The 16,631-nt window shown below is 38.0% G+C and overlaps 1 protein-coding gene across 1 annotated transcript in view; it reads left to right on the plus strand.

Annotated features, from left to right (window-relative positions):
* SUPT16H (SPT16 homolog, facilitates chromatin remodeling subunit) overlaps nucleotides 1-16,631 on the plus strand; it is a 35,602-nt gene that overhangs the window by 14,195 nt on the left and 4,776 nt on the right. Inside the window, exons 5-22 of the mRNA XM_065941423.1 lie at nucleotides 406-552; nucleotides 952-1,103; nucleotides 1,996-2,168; nucleotides 3,319-3,409; nucleotides 4,161-4,234; nucleotides 4,371-4,483; nucleotides 6,823-6,888; nucleotides 7,004-7,099; nucleotides 7,184-7,299; nucleotides 7,390-7,543; nucleotides 8,062-8,189; nucleotides 8,723-8,858; nucleotides 8,964-9,090; nucleotides 9,354-9,472; nucleotides 9,982-10,107; nucleotides 10,641-10,753; nucleotides 11,040-11,115; nucleotides 11,535-11,704. Coding sequence (XP_065797495.1) covers nucleotides 406-552; nucleotides 952-1,103; nucleotides 1,996-2,168; nucleotides 3,319-3,409; nucleotides 4,161-4,234; nucleotides 4,371-4,483; nucleotides 6,823-6,888; nucleotides 7,004-7,099; nucleotides 7,184-7,299; nucleotides 7,390-7,543; nucleotides 8,062-8,189; nucleotides 8,723-8,858; nucleotides 8,964-9,090; nucleotides 9,354-9,472; nucleotides 9,982-10,107; nucleotides 10,641-10,753; nucleotides 11,040-11,115; nucleotides 11,535-11,704 — 2,177 coding nt within the window. The remainder of the gene's footprint in view (nucleotides 1-405; nucleotides 553-951; nucleotides 1,104-1,995; nucleotides 2,169-3,318; nucleotides 3,410-4,160; nucleotides 4,235-4,370; nucleotides 4,484-6,822; nucleotides 6,889-7,003; nucleotides 7,100-7,183; nucleotides 7,300-7,389; nucleotides 7,544-8,061; nucleotides 8,190-8,722; nucleotides 8,859-8,963; nucleotides 9,091-9,353; nucleotides 9,473-9,981; nucleotides 10,108-10,640; nucleotides 10,754-11,039; nucleotides 11,116-11,534; nucleotides 11,705-16,631) is intronic.

Here is a 16,631-nt window from a genome sequence, read left to right on the forward strand (position 1 = left end):
GACTTAGTGGTAAACCAACTCACTTTTCAGTTAGGAGTGAGGCATTCAGGAGACAGTTCAGCTACTCCAGAGGGAAATCGAGGAAAATCTCTTATCCAAAAAAATTTTTTTCTTTTTTGTCTACCTTCTTCAGCCTTTACAGAAACCTCGAGAGGCATTTACATTTACACTTTAAATGATGTGTTAGTTCAGTGCCTCTTAGTATACACCAATGACCTGGTAAAGAGTTCTTTCAGCTGTTTATTCAATCCAAGAAGAGAATATTTAGATATTCTTGCAAACTGCTGATGAGTAGTTTGCTAAATCACCAGGCATAGTCACTGATAATATTTGAACCAGGGGAGAGAGATTTCTTTAGCAATTCTGTGTCTGCATGTTAGGAACTATTTTTCCCTTTGACTGCAGATAGACATCAGTGCAGTTGTGGCCTATACCATTGCTGTAAAGGAGGATGGAGAGCTCAATCTAATGAAAAAAGCAGCTAGCATCACCTCTGAGGTCTTCAACAAATTCTTCAAGGAAAGAGTCATGGAAATAGTTGATGCAGATGAGGTAAATTGGGGGTGGTAGTGTCTTTTTACTGTTTTAATGAAGTAAGTCCCTCCCAGTGTTTTTTAGGTTGTGTTCAGCTACCTTTGGTAGATAAGTTGGTGGTGTATAATTGTGCCAGCTCTCTTTGAGAATAACTATAAACGTCCACTGTAGTTTTTGGAGTTTACTCAGTATGTCACTTGAGAATTCTTTGAATAGCTGCAAATTCCACGTATTCCCTAAATGTCCTTTTGCGTGTACACCAGTGTGTTATCTGTTGCATAAACCACTTCATAGGACTTCTTTGGCATCCTATATGATATCAGGATATATGTTGTCTTCAAATGGTCATGTCCAAAAACCCAACACCCTTCTGCCACCCTATAATAAATATTGTTTTATTTCTGGGTATTTTTATAGAAAGTTCGACACAGCAAACTGGCTGAGTCTGTGGAAAAGGCCATAGAAGAGAAAAAATACCTAGCTGGGGCAGACCCTTCTACTGTGGAAATGTGTTACCCTCCTATCATTCAGAGTGGTGGCAACTATAACCTCAAATTCAGTGTAGTGAGGTAAGTATGAGAATTTTAAAATATAAAACAACCAGAGCACTTCAGCCTTTGACCTGTTTTTTCTTAGACTCATTCTGGGATTCAAAAAAGTAGGAAGAGAAAGAATAACCATTAGCCTGCCTCCTGCAGGCTATTATCTTCTTATTCTATGTATAGTTTAATTTTATTTCACATAGTTATTCATTTCTTACTTGAGTATTTGATTGTAAGCATTTTCCAGATGATTAAAAATGACCAAAAAATCCAAAGCGTGTTTAAAAAAATAAAAATCTTGCTGCTGCTGCTAAGTTGCATCAGTCGTGTCCAACTCTGTGCAACCCCATAGATGGCAGCCTACCAGACTCCTCCATCCCTGGGATTCTCCAGGCAAGAATACTGGAGTGGGTTGCCATTTCCTTCTCCGGTGCATGATGTGAAAAGTGAAAGTGAAGTCGCTCAGTCGTGTCCAATTCTTTGCGACCCCATGGAATGTAGCCCACCAGGCTCCTCCATCCATGGGATTTCCCAGGCAAGAATACTGGAGTAGGTGGCCGTTGCCTTCTCCTAAAAATCTTACTGGATATATCATAAATATTCCCCTTCTAATTTTTAAAAATACTGTAAAGAATGCTATTCATCAGGGCTGTTGGAAAGGTGATGGCTTACCATCATACTGTTAGATTATAATGCATAAAATTCAGTATAACTTGCATATTTGGGGTACAACTTTCAATAGCTTTTATAAACTGACTTTTTTTTTCTGAATTAAAAAAAAAAAAACTGTTTAGGTCACTTTTTCTGTTTCAGCTTTATGATATAGTGGGTCAAAATCGTGATTACAGATGAGTATGCTAGGTACGCTAAGGACTTCACAAGTTTGTGTAATGAGATGCTTTCTCCCTTTGGTCTCTAGTGACAAGAATCATATGCATTTTGGGGCCATTACCTGTGCCATGGGTATTCGCTTCAAATCTTACTGCTCAAACCTTGTTCGCACTTTGATGGTTGATCCTTCTCAGGAGGTTCAAGAAAATTACAACTTTTTGCTTCAGCTGCAAGAGGAGCTGCTAAAGGAACTAAGACATGGTAATGTGTGCCTTAGATAAGGTTTAGAAATTATGTAACAAAAATGTAGCTTTCATGGGACTGTTTATCCCTGAGGCTCTTGTACTGTAAATAGAATTAGATTTTACTAACCTCTAATCATCCTAGCATTCAGTTCTTCAATGTGCTTTTCTTTTATGTAGGAATAGTTATTGTGGTTTTATATTGATGTTTACAGAACCCTCTCTGACTGGTTAGATCTCTGTGTTCAGATCTTCATAAAATACCTTGCTCTTACTACTTTTCTTTAGAAAGTTCTGAGAAGTAGTATCTCTCCCAACAGACTATGTAATGTTAATATTCTATATTGAATGAATACCAGGAATCTTAGTTTGAGAGCAGAACTAATGACAACCCTGCTAAGCAAGCTACTGCTTACTTAAAAGCAGAGCATTTGGCACCTCTTTTGCCTTGAGACTCTCCACTCCCAGTTGGCTAAATGGGACTTTATGTTTACCACCTTTAAACAACTTAGTAAGCCCACTTAAAGTTTCCCAGAGCTTCCAGACACCATTCCCTCCTGATACCTCAGGTCAATCTTGAGAAATCCAACTGGCATTCCATAGTCCTAGGTTGTTCAATGAGAATAAAAACTCCTCTGAGGCTACAGTATTTGAACTACTCTGGCTTGAAATACATATTCATATTCTAAACCTTGAAAAACTAAGTCCAGCATTCTTCCAACAGTAATTCACCCGTTCAGTAGTCTTGGTCTTCAAAATGTATAGTAAATTTAATGTAATGCCATTTATTAACTCTTAAATTATTTCACTGAGACCAGCTAGGGTTCCACAGTCCCCCTGGAGTGATTCTCAACAGTGTAATTAAAGAATGACTGGGTGGATTGTTTTTTAAAATGTATGTTTCTAAGCCCTACCAGCCCTGCAACTGTATTCCTTATTGTGTGTTTTGAGAAACCCTGCTTTACATGACTTAACGAGTGAAAATAATGTTGCTTTTAAAAATGTGATTTTAAAAAAAAATTTTTTTAAATAAATGTGATTTAGTAATTAGCCTCCAACTAATAAAAATAAATGAAAATAAATAGAATTCAAAAAAAATAATAAATAAAAATGTGATTTGTAGTTTTTTCCTGAAAGATACTTTAACGTCCCATCTGTCTTGTCATTAGGTGTGAAGATATGTGATGTATATAATGCTGTCATGGATGTGGTTAAAAAGCAGAAGCCAGAGCTGCTGAACAAAATTACCAAAAACCTAGGGTAAGATGCTGTGATATACATTGTCACTGTGTCAATTTTCATTAGTGGCAGTCAGGCAAAGTATTCTTAGATGATTCAACCAATGTTTGTGGACTATTCAAGTGTGTGCCGGACACATTATGTTTTCAGAAAATGTATGTAAGTTCATGGAGATCTTTTCAGACCAGTGTTGTAGATGTTTCAGGCTTAAATTATAAATGTTAAGACATTACATACAATATTTCCTCTCTTAGAACAAATCAATTCATATTTGCAAAATAAGCACTCTGAGATATGCAGCTATTTAAATTCTTAAAAGTTTTTATTTACTCCAGTGTTTCTCGAGTGTATTTGATCATTGAACACCTAGATATACTACTAACATATTATAGAACCAAAGACATTTGAGAAACAAAAGCTCTAGGCACACTCCTTAGATGAAGCTAGTTAGGATATATTGTTTATTTCTGGACAGGATATATTGTTTATTTATGGACTTCTGTGATGGACAAGAGGAAATACATTGACCTATACCAAATTTTGGCCTAGGAGACTTAGTAAATCCAGTTATCAACATTCTGCTAGAAATTATCTCTTATTCCAGTTGTTACTTGTTCTTGGTAGTGTGCCCTTTAACAACTCATCAGTCGTGGCAAATTACTTAGCTTGTGTGCCTGCCTTACCTTGAAAATTAAAATAGGATGTAGTGTACCTGACTCAGGTTAGAGGCCTTTTAAGTCTATTGTTGACGTTTCCTTCATTTCTTTTTTAGGTTTGGAATGGGCATTGAATTCCGTGAAGGTTCTTTAGTAATTAATAGTAAAAATCAGTACAAACTAAAGAAAGGTGAGTTTTACATGCATACATTAGAAAAATACCTTTTAAAATACTTTCCCTTAGTTTCATCTCCCTCTATTCTGTATAAAATCACACTTCTCCAAACTTTCACAGTCATTCACTGATTCCTGTTTTGCTGGTTTAGGGATGGTTTTCAGCATCAATTTGGGATTCTCAGATTTGACTAACAAGGAAGGGAAGAAACCAGAAGAGAAAACCTATGCCCTGTTCATTGGAGACACAGTGCTTGTGGATGAGGTATATATTGCTTCTTTCATGAACTGAATCTTGAAGTGCATTTTTAACCCTATGGTTCCCCCTCCCTTTTTTTAAAAAATGAAAGTATAGTTGATTTTTCCAGTAGTCATGTATGGATGTGAGAGTCCCTTGGATTGCAAGTAGTTCAAACCAGTCAATTCTAAAGGAAATCAATCCTGACTATTCATTAGAAGGACTGATGCTAAAGCTCCAATACTTTGGCCACCTGATGCAAAGATTATGGAAAAGATCCTACTGCTGGGAAAGATTGAAGGCAGGAGGAGGAGGAAACGACAGGACAAGATGGTTGGATGGCATCACTAACTCAATGAATATGAGTTTGAGCAAGCTCCAAGAGATGGTAAAGGACAGGGAAACCTGGCGTGCCGCAGCCCATGGGGGTCACAAAGAGTCAGACATGACTGAGGGACTGAACAGCAACAAATAGTTGATTTTACAGTATCATGTTAGTTTCAGGTGTATAACAGAATGATTCAGTTTTATATATATATATATATATATATATATATATATATATATATATATATTCATATTATTTTCCATTTTAAGTTATTAAAAGATATTGGTATAGTTCCGTGTACTACATAGTAAATCCTTATTTACTATTTATTGCTTATCTATGTTATGTTTTTTCTTTTTATCATTTGTTAAATGCTAGCTAAGGGGAATTAGAGATGCCTCTGAAAGCCTGACCTAGTACAGCCAGAAATACAGATTGTTTAAACCAAACTCTTACCACTTCGTGGCTTGAACCTTGATTATGATAATTTCAGGAACTGATTCTATAACAGAGCTGAGTGTTTTTTCTTTTGTAATGGCATTTTAACAATCTACATACCATGCAATTAAAGTGTACAGTTGTGACTTTTAGTATATTTACAGTTAATGCAGCTATCACCATAGTCTAGTTTTAGAACATTTTCATCACCTCAGAAAGAAGCCCTGTGCCCATTAGCAGTCACTTCTCATTTCCCTACCAGGCCTTCTTCTAAGGATTTGTGACTTCTTCTAAGGATTTGCCTTTTCTGAGCATTTGGGCGGTTTTTGTGACTGGTTTCTTGTTTCTTGAGGTAACCCTGTAATACTATGAACCTTCCCGTTAGCACTGCTTTTACAGTGTCTCATAGGTTTTGGGTTGTTGTGTTTTCATTTTCATTCGTTTCTATGCATATTTTGATTTCTTTTTTGATTTCTTCTATGATTTGTTGGTTATTCAGAAGCGTGTTATTTAGCCTCCATACAGTTTCGATTTCCTTGCTTGTGATGGGTCTGTTAAGATCTGTTTCTTTCTGGTTCAGTTTTGGAAAGTTATACTTTTCTAAGAATTTGTCCATTTCTTCCAAGTTGTCCATTTTATTGGCATAGAGCTGCTGGTAGTAGTCTCTTATGATCCTTTGTATTTCAGTGTTGTCTGTCGTGATCACTCCATTTTCATTTCTAATTTTGTTAATTTGGTTCTTCTCTCTTTGTTTCTTAATGAGTCTTGCTAATGGTTTGTCAATTTTGTTTTATTTTTTCAAAAAACCAGCTTTTAACTTTGTTGATTTTTGCTATGGTCTTTTTAGTTTCTTTTGCATTTATTTCTGCCCTAATTTTTAAGATTTCTTTGCTTCTACTAACCCTGGGGTTCTTCATTTCTCCCTTCTCTAATTGCTTTAGGTGTAGAGTTAGGTTATTTATTTGACTTTTTTCTTGTTTCTGTGACTGGTTTCTTTAACTTAGCGGGAACTGATTTTTTTTTTTTTGCCACTATATTTTTAAATAGAAGGATAATTGCTTTACAGAACTTTGTTGTTTTCTGTCAGACATCAACAAGAATCAGCCATAGGTGCATCCGGTCCCCTCCTTCCCGAACCTACCTCCCATCTGCTTCCCCATCCCACCCTTCCATATCGTCACAGAGACCCTGTTGATTCTTAATGGTAGTAAATATTTCAGTGTTCTTATATGAACATATCTATACATTAACTCATTGAATCCTTATAATAATTCTATGAAGTAGATACTCTTATCCAAATATGTAGATAAAGCAACTGAGAAACAAAAAAGTATATGTACCTTGCCGGATGTTACAGAGCTCAAAAGTGAGTGAGCCAGGTTTCAAATCAAGCCAGTATTCTTACTCATTATCCCATTGTTGCCTCTCAGATTGCAGTTCCTAATGTGCATTTGCGAAGATAACTGTTTTTATGTGTTGTCAAAGACTTTTTTAGCGGCAGATGATTCAAAGCATGGCCCAGCTAGTTTACTGGGTTCGAAAGTGAAAGTATATCATTTAAATGCTCTTAGAGATGTCTCACTTCCTCTTTGTATTCCAGGATGGCCCAGCTACCGTTCTCACTTCTGTGAAGAAGAAAGTGAAGAATGTAGGGATTTTTCTAAAGGTAGGAAGAAGATAAAAATGAGTGGTGAAAAGTTGGACACATTGAAGAAGTAAACAATAATGGCTAAAATAATTAAGACTTGAATTTCTGATGATGATTTTTTTTTTCCCCATAGAATGAGGATGAGGAAGAAGAGGAAGAAGAGAAAGATGAAGCTGAGGACCTGCTGGGAAGAGGTTCCAGAGCAGCTTTACTTACAGAAAGAACACGAGTAAGTTTACTGTTTGAAAACTACTTCAATTTCCTGTTTGTCATGGTTCACAGGTCCTAATAACTTCAGTTTTCCTTTCTTTAGAATGAGATGACTGCAGAAGAGAAGCGAAGAGCCCATCAAAAAGAACTGGCAGCTCAACTCAACGAGGAAGCAAAGAGGCGATTAACTGAACAAAAAGGGGAACAGCAGATTCAGAAGTAAGAGTTTGCATGGAATAGTGAGATTGTCTTAGGGTTATATGTGATTTGCAGAAATTTCTCAAGAACATTTTTTTATTCCCACTTCAGAGCTCGTAAATCTAATGTGTCCTATAAAAACCCATCTTTGATGCCTAAGGAACCACACATTCGGGAAATGAAGATCTATATTGATAAAAAATACGAGACTGTAATAATGCCTGTGTTTGGCATTGCGACACCTTTTCACATTGCCACAATCAAGGTACTGGCATTGAATCAGGCTTCATTCGAATAATTCCTTAAAATAACTGTGCTTACCATACATGGCTGTCCTGACTGCATGTCTCTCTTTTTCTGTGCTCCTGCTGACTCTGCCTTTCCCGTGTTACTGACTCCCCCACCCCGCTCCCTAATCTCCTGCTGTCATTTTCCTTCCTTTCCCATTTGCACTTTGAAGAAAGTTCAATGATCTAGTCTATAATCATACTTTGCTTGTTTCTCTTTGAACTTGAAGAACTTTTTAACCTGTTGTCATAAACATGGCACAGAAAAAGAACTTTGGGAACTTAGTGATTCTTTTAGAAACACACATTTGGTCATATAAAAAAAATAAGCTAAATACATGGTTTATTAATTTTAGAGTAAGGGTTACAGGCTAGGTTTAGCTGTCAGTTTGTAACTACTAACTTAATTTTAGCATGTCTATAGCTACTTACCTTCATCTAGGAAATAAATTATTTGTTTAGTTTCTTTGCTAATGCTTTTCCTTTCTTTGAACAGAATATAAGTATGTCTGTGGAAGGAGATTATACTTACTTGCGAATCAACTTCTATTGCCCAGGCAGTGCTCTGGGCAGGAATGAGGGCAACATCTTTCCCAACCCAGAAGCCACTTTTGTCAAGGAAATGTGAGTTCCCAGGGAAATAACCACCCTCAAATCCCTGCTGGCCGGAGCAGTACCCTCAGAAACCCAGAGAGTGCTATGTTCTCCCACATCCTAGTGAATGGCGGCACCTTCCTCAGTGGCACTTGATTAGGAGGATCACCTTACTAACCTTGTACTGTTTTGAGGTTGGAACCTAATTTAAATCCTCATAAAGATATTTTATCCTCACTTGACATATTTGTTGATAAAATATCAGATGTGTGCCACATTGGAGTCTGTTTATTCTTGAAGTGAAATAGGATCATTTGGGGAAGTTTATGCAGGATTTAAAATATAAGTGTGACTCCCCCACTCAGTGAATTAGCTATTTATAACATCATCTGTTTAAGAGAGAGGAAGGATTTTTTTCATCTTTCCAGACGTCAGACGTTATTTCACCACTCAATGGTACCTTTTTCTCCTAAAAGGTATTAAGCTAGTTGTAAAACACAGTAATGGGTGAGGGTTACCTGGCGTGATAAAGAAATTACATAAGTGCTCCCCTTTTTCTGTAGTACATACCGAGCTTCAAATATGAAGGCACCTGGAGAACAGACAGTTCCAGCCTTGAACCTTCAGAATGCTTTCCGAATTATAAAAGAAGTGCAGAAGCGTTATAAGACTCGGGAAGCGGAAGAGAAAGAGAAGGAGGTGAGCCTGAACAACAGCAAAGTGCCTTTGTGCAAAAGGACACATTGAGGGTTTGGGGACCTGGAAAGAGATGTGAGAATTCACGTTGATTTTCATTCTGTTTAGGGCATTGTGAAACAAGATTCACTGGTGATCAATCTAAACCGGAGTAATCCCAAACTGAAAGATCTGTACATTCGCCCAAACATTGCCCAAAAGAGGATGCAAGGCTCACTGGAGGCCCATGTCAATGGTATGGATGATCTCTCATGTGCCTGGGCTTTGTCTTTGGTGGCACATCTGTAGTAATGACAGACCAGATAACATAGTAGAACGTGCTGGGAGGAGTCTACTTTGACATACTGTGTGGCCAGACAGAAAGGAAAACTGTGTACCTTGTTGGCATTCCCTCTGACCCTGTTCAAATCAGCCAGAAAAGATGCAGTACCTTTTGGGTTAACCTGATGATGTACCTTGATACTTAGCTGCTTCCTTCCCCACCCCCTCCCCACCCAGGTTTTCGCTTCACGTCTGTCCGAGGAGACAAAGTGGATATTTTGTACAATAACATCAAGCATGCTTTGTTCCAGCCATGTGATGGGGAAATGATTATTGTCTTGCACTTTCACCTCAAGGTATATCTTTCTGTCAGCTAGCTGTGAGCTCTTGGGCAAGATCTTACTATCACAGTGTTTCTTTTAAAAAAGTGCTGAAAAATATCACCTATCACATAAGATCATTAAGGACACTGAATAAAATAATGCTTCTAAAGCCCCCAGTGCCTGACATGTCAAAGATGCTGATCATGTTTGTTCCTTGGTGTGATACATAATGATCTCCAGAACATATAGGTCTTTTTCACATTCCTGTTTCTGAAATAGAAAGTTTTTGCTTTAGACAATTATCAACATAATCTCCAAAGTCCATTCTAATAAGTAGGAGTACTTTAAAAAGTTTATACTCTTTTATATTCCCAAATGTCATCATGATGACACCTGGAGTGGTTTAACTATTCTTACATAAATGCTATGATTTCTAGCATAGATATTTTAATATTTTCATGTTTTGTTGTTATTTTGCCTCTGTAGACTTCTTTGTGAAATGAGTCTTAAAATTTCTTGTTCTTTCTACTTTCTGTCTTTAGAATGCCATCATGTTTGGGAAGAAGCGGCACACAGATGTGCAATTCTACACAGAAGTCGGGGAGATCACCACAGACTTGGGGAAACATCAGCATATGCATGACCGAGATGACCTCTATGCTGAGCAGGTGAAATTTGATATTTTATTTGCAGGGTAGGGAGGTAGGATTCAGGCTTCCCTGGTGTCTCAGCAGTAAAGGAATCCTCCTGCAGTGCAGGAGACACAGGAGATGTGAGTTTGATTCCTGGGTCAGGAAGATCCCCTGGAGAAGGGCATGGCAGCCTACTCCAGTATTCTTGCCTGGAGAATGCCATGGACAGAGGAGCTTAGAAGCAAAGAGTTGGACAGGACTGAAGCAACTGAGCATGAGCTAGGATTCAGCGCAGATCTGAGCTCAGTAATTGTTACATTTTATAAACCACTCCAGAAACTATGCAGAACTTCTCAAGTATCTGCTGGGATGTTATAGTATGTTGGCTCTGAATTAGACTTAATTTGTAGGCATAACTCTACAATTAATTTTAGCAGCCTGTAATAAAGTATCCATGTTAGTATCATAGTTAACAGAATTAAGGACTGCAAAAGCACTTCATGGTTTTTGAAGGGATTACTATTAATAAGTAAAATGATAACTAAAGTTAATTCGTATTTCTTCTACAGATGGAAAGAGAAATGAGGCACAAACTGAAAACAGCCTTTAAAAATTTCATTGAAAAAGTAGAGGCTCTAACCAAGGAGGAACTGGAATTTGAAGTGCCTTTTAGGGACTTGGGGTAATGTGTCATCTTCTTTTTGATCTTCAGAAAAATTAGTTATTCTTCCTTTAATAAGAACTTAGCATACCATATCATGTTCTTTTTCTTATGGACATCCATTATCTCTTGGAAATGCTCAAGGGCTGGGTGAATAGCTAAGACTGAGAGGCTCCCTCTGAAAATGAATCTCCAGCAAGTGTGCTGGAGTTTTGTTTGGAATGGGAAAGGAAAGAAGCCTGTTGGGACAGCAGCAGTTTCTCTTGCAGTGAACCCCATCTTATGTGAGTCTCTTACTGTCTTTCAGATTTAATGGTGCTCCCTATAGGAGTACCTGCCTCCTTCAGCCTACTAGTAGTGCGCTGGTAAATGCTACAGAATGGGTGAGTATTTCTGACCTCTTTTTAGGAAGAAAATTGTTAGAGAAAAGAAAGCAAGAGGGTAGATGTTTTGAAAACTAGGTCCTTATTATATCTTAGTATTTAAATTTTTTATATTTACTTACCTTAAGATATAAAAATTGAACAAATGATTCTTTAAAAGTCTCTTTAGTTTTTAGAGATAGTTTCTTTGCATAGTTTCCTTAAATGAATTCTCCCTGAGGGAGGATTTCAATCTTATAGATCCTTTAACCCATGCTTCTTGGTATGTTTTATTGCTTTTAGTCTTTGCCCCCAAAGAACAAACAAAAAACAGTTTAGTTATCCTTTGTGTGGTAGTTTTTAGATCCTGAAAGCATTTGAAAATGCTAGCGTTTTGTGGGAAGTATTTTTATGAAGAAAGTTCCTTTCCTCCCTGATAGCCACCTTTTGTGGTGACGTTGGATGAAGTGGAGCTGATTCACTTTGAGCGAGTCCAGTTTCACCTGAAGAACTTTGACATGGTGATCGTCTACAAGGACTACAGCAAGAAAGTGACAATGATCAATGCGATTCCTGTTGCCTCTCTTGACCCCATCAAGGAATGGTTAAAGTAAGTAGGCCTGCCAGCAATCTTCTGTCCCACAAATACAGTTTTATAGAATATGAGTGTGGTATGTTATATGTAAAATCTATTGGTATACTTAATGAAACTGCCTTTGGGCTGTTACCAACCAGGACTTGAAAATTTGGGATCTGTTAGACATAGAGCCACTTTTTCCTGCATACCCAGCAGTAGTTCAGACATGCATGTGAGTGAAGTCTCTTCAGTCATGTCCAACTCCTTGCAACCCATGTATTCAACACATATCAAGCTTTGGAGCAGAGGCAGGGGGAGAAGAGCGAAAGCACTGGGGTCAGTCAGTTCAATTCAGTCACTCAGTCGTGTCCGACTCTTTGTGACCCCATGGACTAGAGCACGCCAGGCTTCCCTGTCAATCATCAACTCCCAGAGCTTGCACAGACTCATGTCCATCAAATCAGTGATGCCATCCAACCATCTCATCATGTGTCATCCCCTTCTCCTGCCTTCAATCTTTCCCAGCATCAGAGTCTTTTCCAGTGAGTCAGTTCTTCACATCACGTGGCCAAAGTATTGGAGTTTCAGCGTCTGCATCAGTCCTTCCAATGAATAATCAGTCCTGAGACTGATTTCCTTTAGGATGGACTGGTTGGATCTACTTGCAGTCCAGGGTACTCTCTAGTGTCTTCTCCAGCACCACAGCTTAGAAGCATCAATTCTTCAGCACTCAGCTTTCCTTATAGTCCAACTGTCACATCCATACATGACTACTGGAAAAACCATAGCTTTGACTATACAGACCTTTGTCGACAAAGTAATGTCTCTGCTTTTTAATATGCTGTCTAGATTGGTCATAGCTTTTCTTCCAGGGAGCAAGCATCTTCTAATTTCATGGCTGCAGTCACCATCTGCAGTGATTTTGGCGCCCAAGAAAACAAAGTCTGTCACTCTTTCCATTGTTTCCCCATCTATTTGCGATGAAGTGATGGGACCAGATGCCCTGATCTTAGTTTTCTGAATGTTGAGTTTTAAGCCAACTTTTTCACTCTCCTCTTTGACTTTCATCAAGAGGCTCTTTATTTCTTCACTTTCTGCACTGGGTTAGAATCACTGAATTAAGGGCAAGATCTCTGGGCTTTCCTCCTAACTGCTCTGGACTAAGAGTCTAAGTCTCTGCCTAAGACTGCTGCCTTTAAATGGAGAGTACTCAGAAAGTTCACATGATACAGAAGAGGCTGCATGTGACCTTGCATGTGCTTAACTCTTGTTGATCACTAAGTTTCAAATGAACTAGTATTAATTGAACAACTCTCTGCTTAAGTCATTGGCTGCCAAAGGGTGGCTTTAGCCCCTGCTTTATCTTCACTGGCTGTGCGTTCATGCTGAGTCACTTCAGTCATGTCTGACTCTGCAACCCTATGGACTATAGCCCGCCAGGCCCCTCTGTTCATGGGATTATCCAGGCAAGAATACCGAAGTGGGTTGCCATGCCCTCCTCCAGGGGATCATCCCAACCTGGGAATCGAACCTGTGTCTCTTAGGTCTCTTGCATTGGCAGGTGGGTTCTTTACCACTAGAGCCACTGAAAATCAGAGTCTGAGATCTTTTTTGACTATTTGATGGATGTATAAAATTTCCTACTGGTTCTCTATTTTTACTAAAATATGGGATAAATATATGTTTATTTTAGCTTTTAACTTTCACATACTTAAACTTTTCAGCTAAAAAGAATTTCTCATAGACATGTCAGAACCCCAATAAAAAGGGAGATGTCACTTCGTAGGAAAAGGGTGAGGCATGTGTGGTCATGAGTATAGTCTGCTCTGCCTTGCTTCCTCCTTCCAGTTATCTCTAGGGGGAGGTACTGCAAACACAAAACTTCTGTTAAGAAATGATTGAAAGAGCTTAAAAATAGCTTGTGAGAAAGATCCAGCTTGATAGTTTCCATGAGGATTTTCCTGGAAAACATTTGCAGGTAAGTAATATGGTACCAAATATATTTATAGATTTGTGTGACTATTTTTGGCTGTGCTAGGTCTTCGTTACTGCACAGGTTTTTCTCTAGTTTGAGTATGGAGACTACTCTAGTTGAGGTGTGCGGCCTTCTCACTGGTTGCTTCTCTTATTCCGGAGCCCCCCCATGCCTCAGTAGCTGCAGCACATGAGCTCAGCTGTGGCTCCCATGCCCTAGAGTGCAGGCCCAGCAGTTGTAGTGCATGGGCTTACTTGCTCCACTGCATGTGGGATCTTCCTGGGTGAGGGATTGAACCTGTGTCTCCTGCATTGGCAGGCAGATTCTTTACCACTGAGCCATCAGGGAAGCGCCTGTATGGTTTTTTTAAAATTCTCTTTATTGAGGTACAATTTACGTGTAATAAAATTCATCAATTTAAGTATATGATTGGATGAATTCTAACAAATGTATATAAGTGTCGTATCTACCATCATAATGGGGATATGGAACGTTTCCTTTACTCCCCAAAGTCCTCCTACCCTTTTAGAGTCAATCCTCTCCCTTCAACCTTGTTACTGGTTTCTGTCACTGTACAGTTCGATTCATCTAGAATTTCACATAAATGGAATTATACAAGTATGTAGTGTTTTGATTCTTTTTTACCTTTCACTTGGCATAATGCTTTTGAAATTTACTCAAGTTGTTGTACACATCATTAGCATACTCCTTTTTATTACAGAGGAGTACCCCCAAGTAAAGCAGACCTCTTTTTACCTATCTACCAGTTAATAGACATTAACTTTATTGTCTGCTTTATTTACCCATCTACCAGTTAATAGACATTAGGATTGTTTGCCTTTGGGGACTCTTAGGAATAGCTGCTATAAAACACTATGTACAGGTCTTTGTATGTACATACATTTTCATATCTCTTGGATAAATGACCTAAGAGTGGGATTGCTGTGTCATATGGTTTATGGTTAAGTGTATGTTTAGCTTTATAAGAAACTACCAAATCGTTTGCCAGTGTGGCTGGAAAACCTGCAGTATGTGAGAATTGTAGTTGCTCCACATCCTCACCAACACTGGTGTTATCAGTCTTTTCATTATTGGCCATCGTGGTGGATGCCTTTCCCATTGTGGTTTCAGTTTGCATTTCCAAGATTAGCGATGCTTTTAAGCATTTTTTCATATGTGTGTGTCATTCTATACTTTGATGAAGTATATTCATGTTTTTTGCCCATGTTAAGCATCAGATTGCTTTATTACTGAATTTTAAGAATTTTTTAGGCTAAATAAAGTCCCTCATCAAATACATTTTGCATGTATTTTTTTCCAATAGTTTCTATTTTCTAGAGTTCCATTGGTTTAGGTCTTATATCTGTGATCCATTTTGAGTTAATTTTTTTTACTGTGGTGTAAGGATGAAGGTTTGTACTTTGTGTATATGAAGCCAGTTATTCTAGTTATCATTTGTTGAAAAGATTATCCCTTACCCATTGAATTACTTGGCATGTTTGTTTAAAAAAAGAATGTGTAGGAGAGGCTGTATTTCTGGATAGTGTTTTCTGTTCCATTGGTTTATGTGTGTTCTTACTGATCCTGTAGTGAATATTGTAGCTTTATAATGAATCTTGAAATCAGGTAGTGTAAGTCCTCCCATTTTGTTCCTTTTCAAAGTTGGCTATTATTATTTTGACTGTTCTACATAAATTAAACTTGTATCTTTCAATGAACTGGTTTATTTGGCAAAGCTGTCGACTCTGGTATTTGTGCAATACTTTTACCCCTTTCATTCCTAATATTGATGGTTTCCTCTTTTTATTGGTCAGTCAGTCTAGAGGTTTATCAATTTTTATTGAATTTTATTCTCCATCATTATGAAATGTCCTTTCTTATTTCTGGTAATAGTCCTTGTTTTGAAATCTACATAGTGTGATATTACTATAGACTTCTAGCTTTATTAATTTTTTATTTTGTATTAGGGTATAGCCAACTTACAATGCTGTAGTAGCTCAGGTGAACAGCCAAGGGATTCAGCCATATATATACGTGTCCATTCTACCTCCAACTCTCCTCCCAGGTAGGCTGCCATAGAACACTGGGCATAATTCCATGTGCCATATAGTAGGTCCTTGTTGGTTATCCATTTTAAATACAGCAATGTGTACATGTCTATCCCAAACTCCCTAACTATCTCTTCCCCCCGGCAGCCATAATAAGTTTGTTCTCTTAAGTCTGTGAGTCTGTTTTGTACATTATCTGTATCATGTCTTTTTAGATTCCACATATAAAGGGATGTCATATGTTCTTTCTTTCTCTGACTTGCTTCACTCAGTATGACAATCTCTGGTTGCATCCATGTTGCTGCAGATAACATTATTTCATTCTTTTTAATGGCTGAGTAGTATTCCGTTGTGTATATGTACCACATTTTCTTTATCTGTTTCTCTGCTGGTGGACAGTGAGGTTGCTTTCATGTCTTGGCTTTTTTTTTTAATCCATTCTGAGAATGTCTACCTGTTAATCTGTGTCTCTTTTGCTGTCTTGCATATAGGGTTGTCATTACTATCTTTCTAAATTCCATATATATGTGTTAATATACTGTATTGGTGTTTTTCTTTCTGACTTACTTCACTCTGTATAATAGGCTCCAGTTTCATTCACCTCATTAGAACTGACTCAGATGCTGAGTAATATTCCATTGTGAATATGTACCAGAGCTTTCTTATCCATTTGTCTGCCAGTGAACATCTAGGTTGCTTCCATGTCCTGGCTATTGTAAACAGTGCTGCGATGAACATTGGGGTGCACGTGTCTCTTTCAGTTCTGGTTTCCTCAGTGTGTATGCCTAGCAGTGGGATTGCTGGGTCATATGGCAGTTCTATTTCCAGTTTTTTAAGGAATCTCCACACTGTTCTCCATAGTGGCTGTACTAGTTTGCATTTGCACCAACAGTATAAGAGGGTTCCCTTTCCTCCATACCCTCTCCAGCCTTTATCG

Source organism: Muntiacus reevesi, chromosome 7, assembly GCF_963930625.1.
Source record: "Muntiacus reevesi chromosome 7, mMunRee1.1, whole genome shotgun sequence".
NCBI classification, from domain to species: domain Eukaryota; kingdom Metazoa; phylum Chordata; class Mammalia; order Artiodactyla; family Cervidae; genus Muntiacus; species Muntiacus reevesi.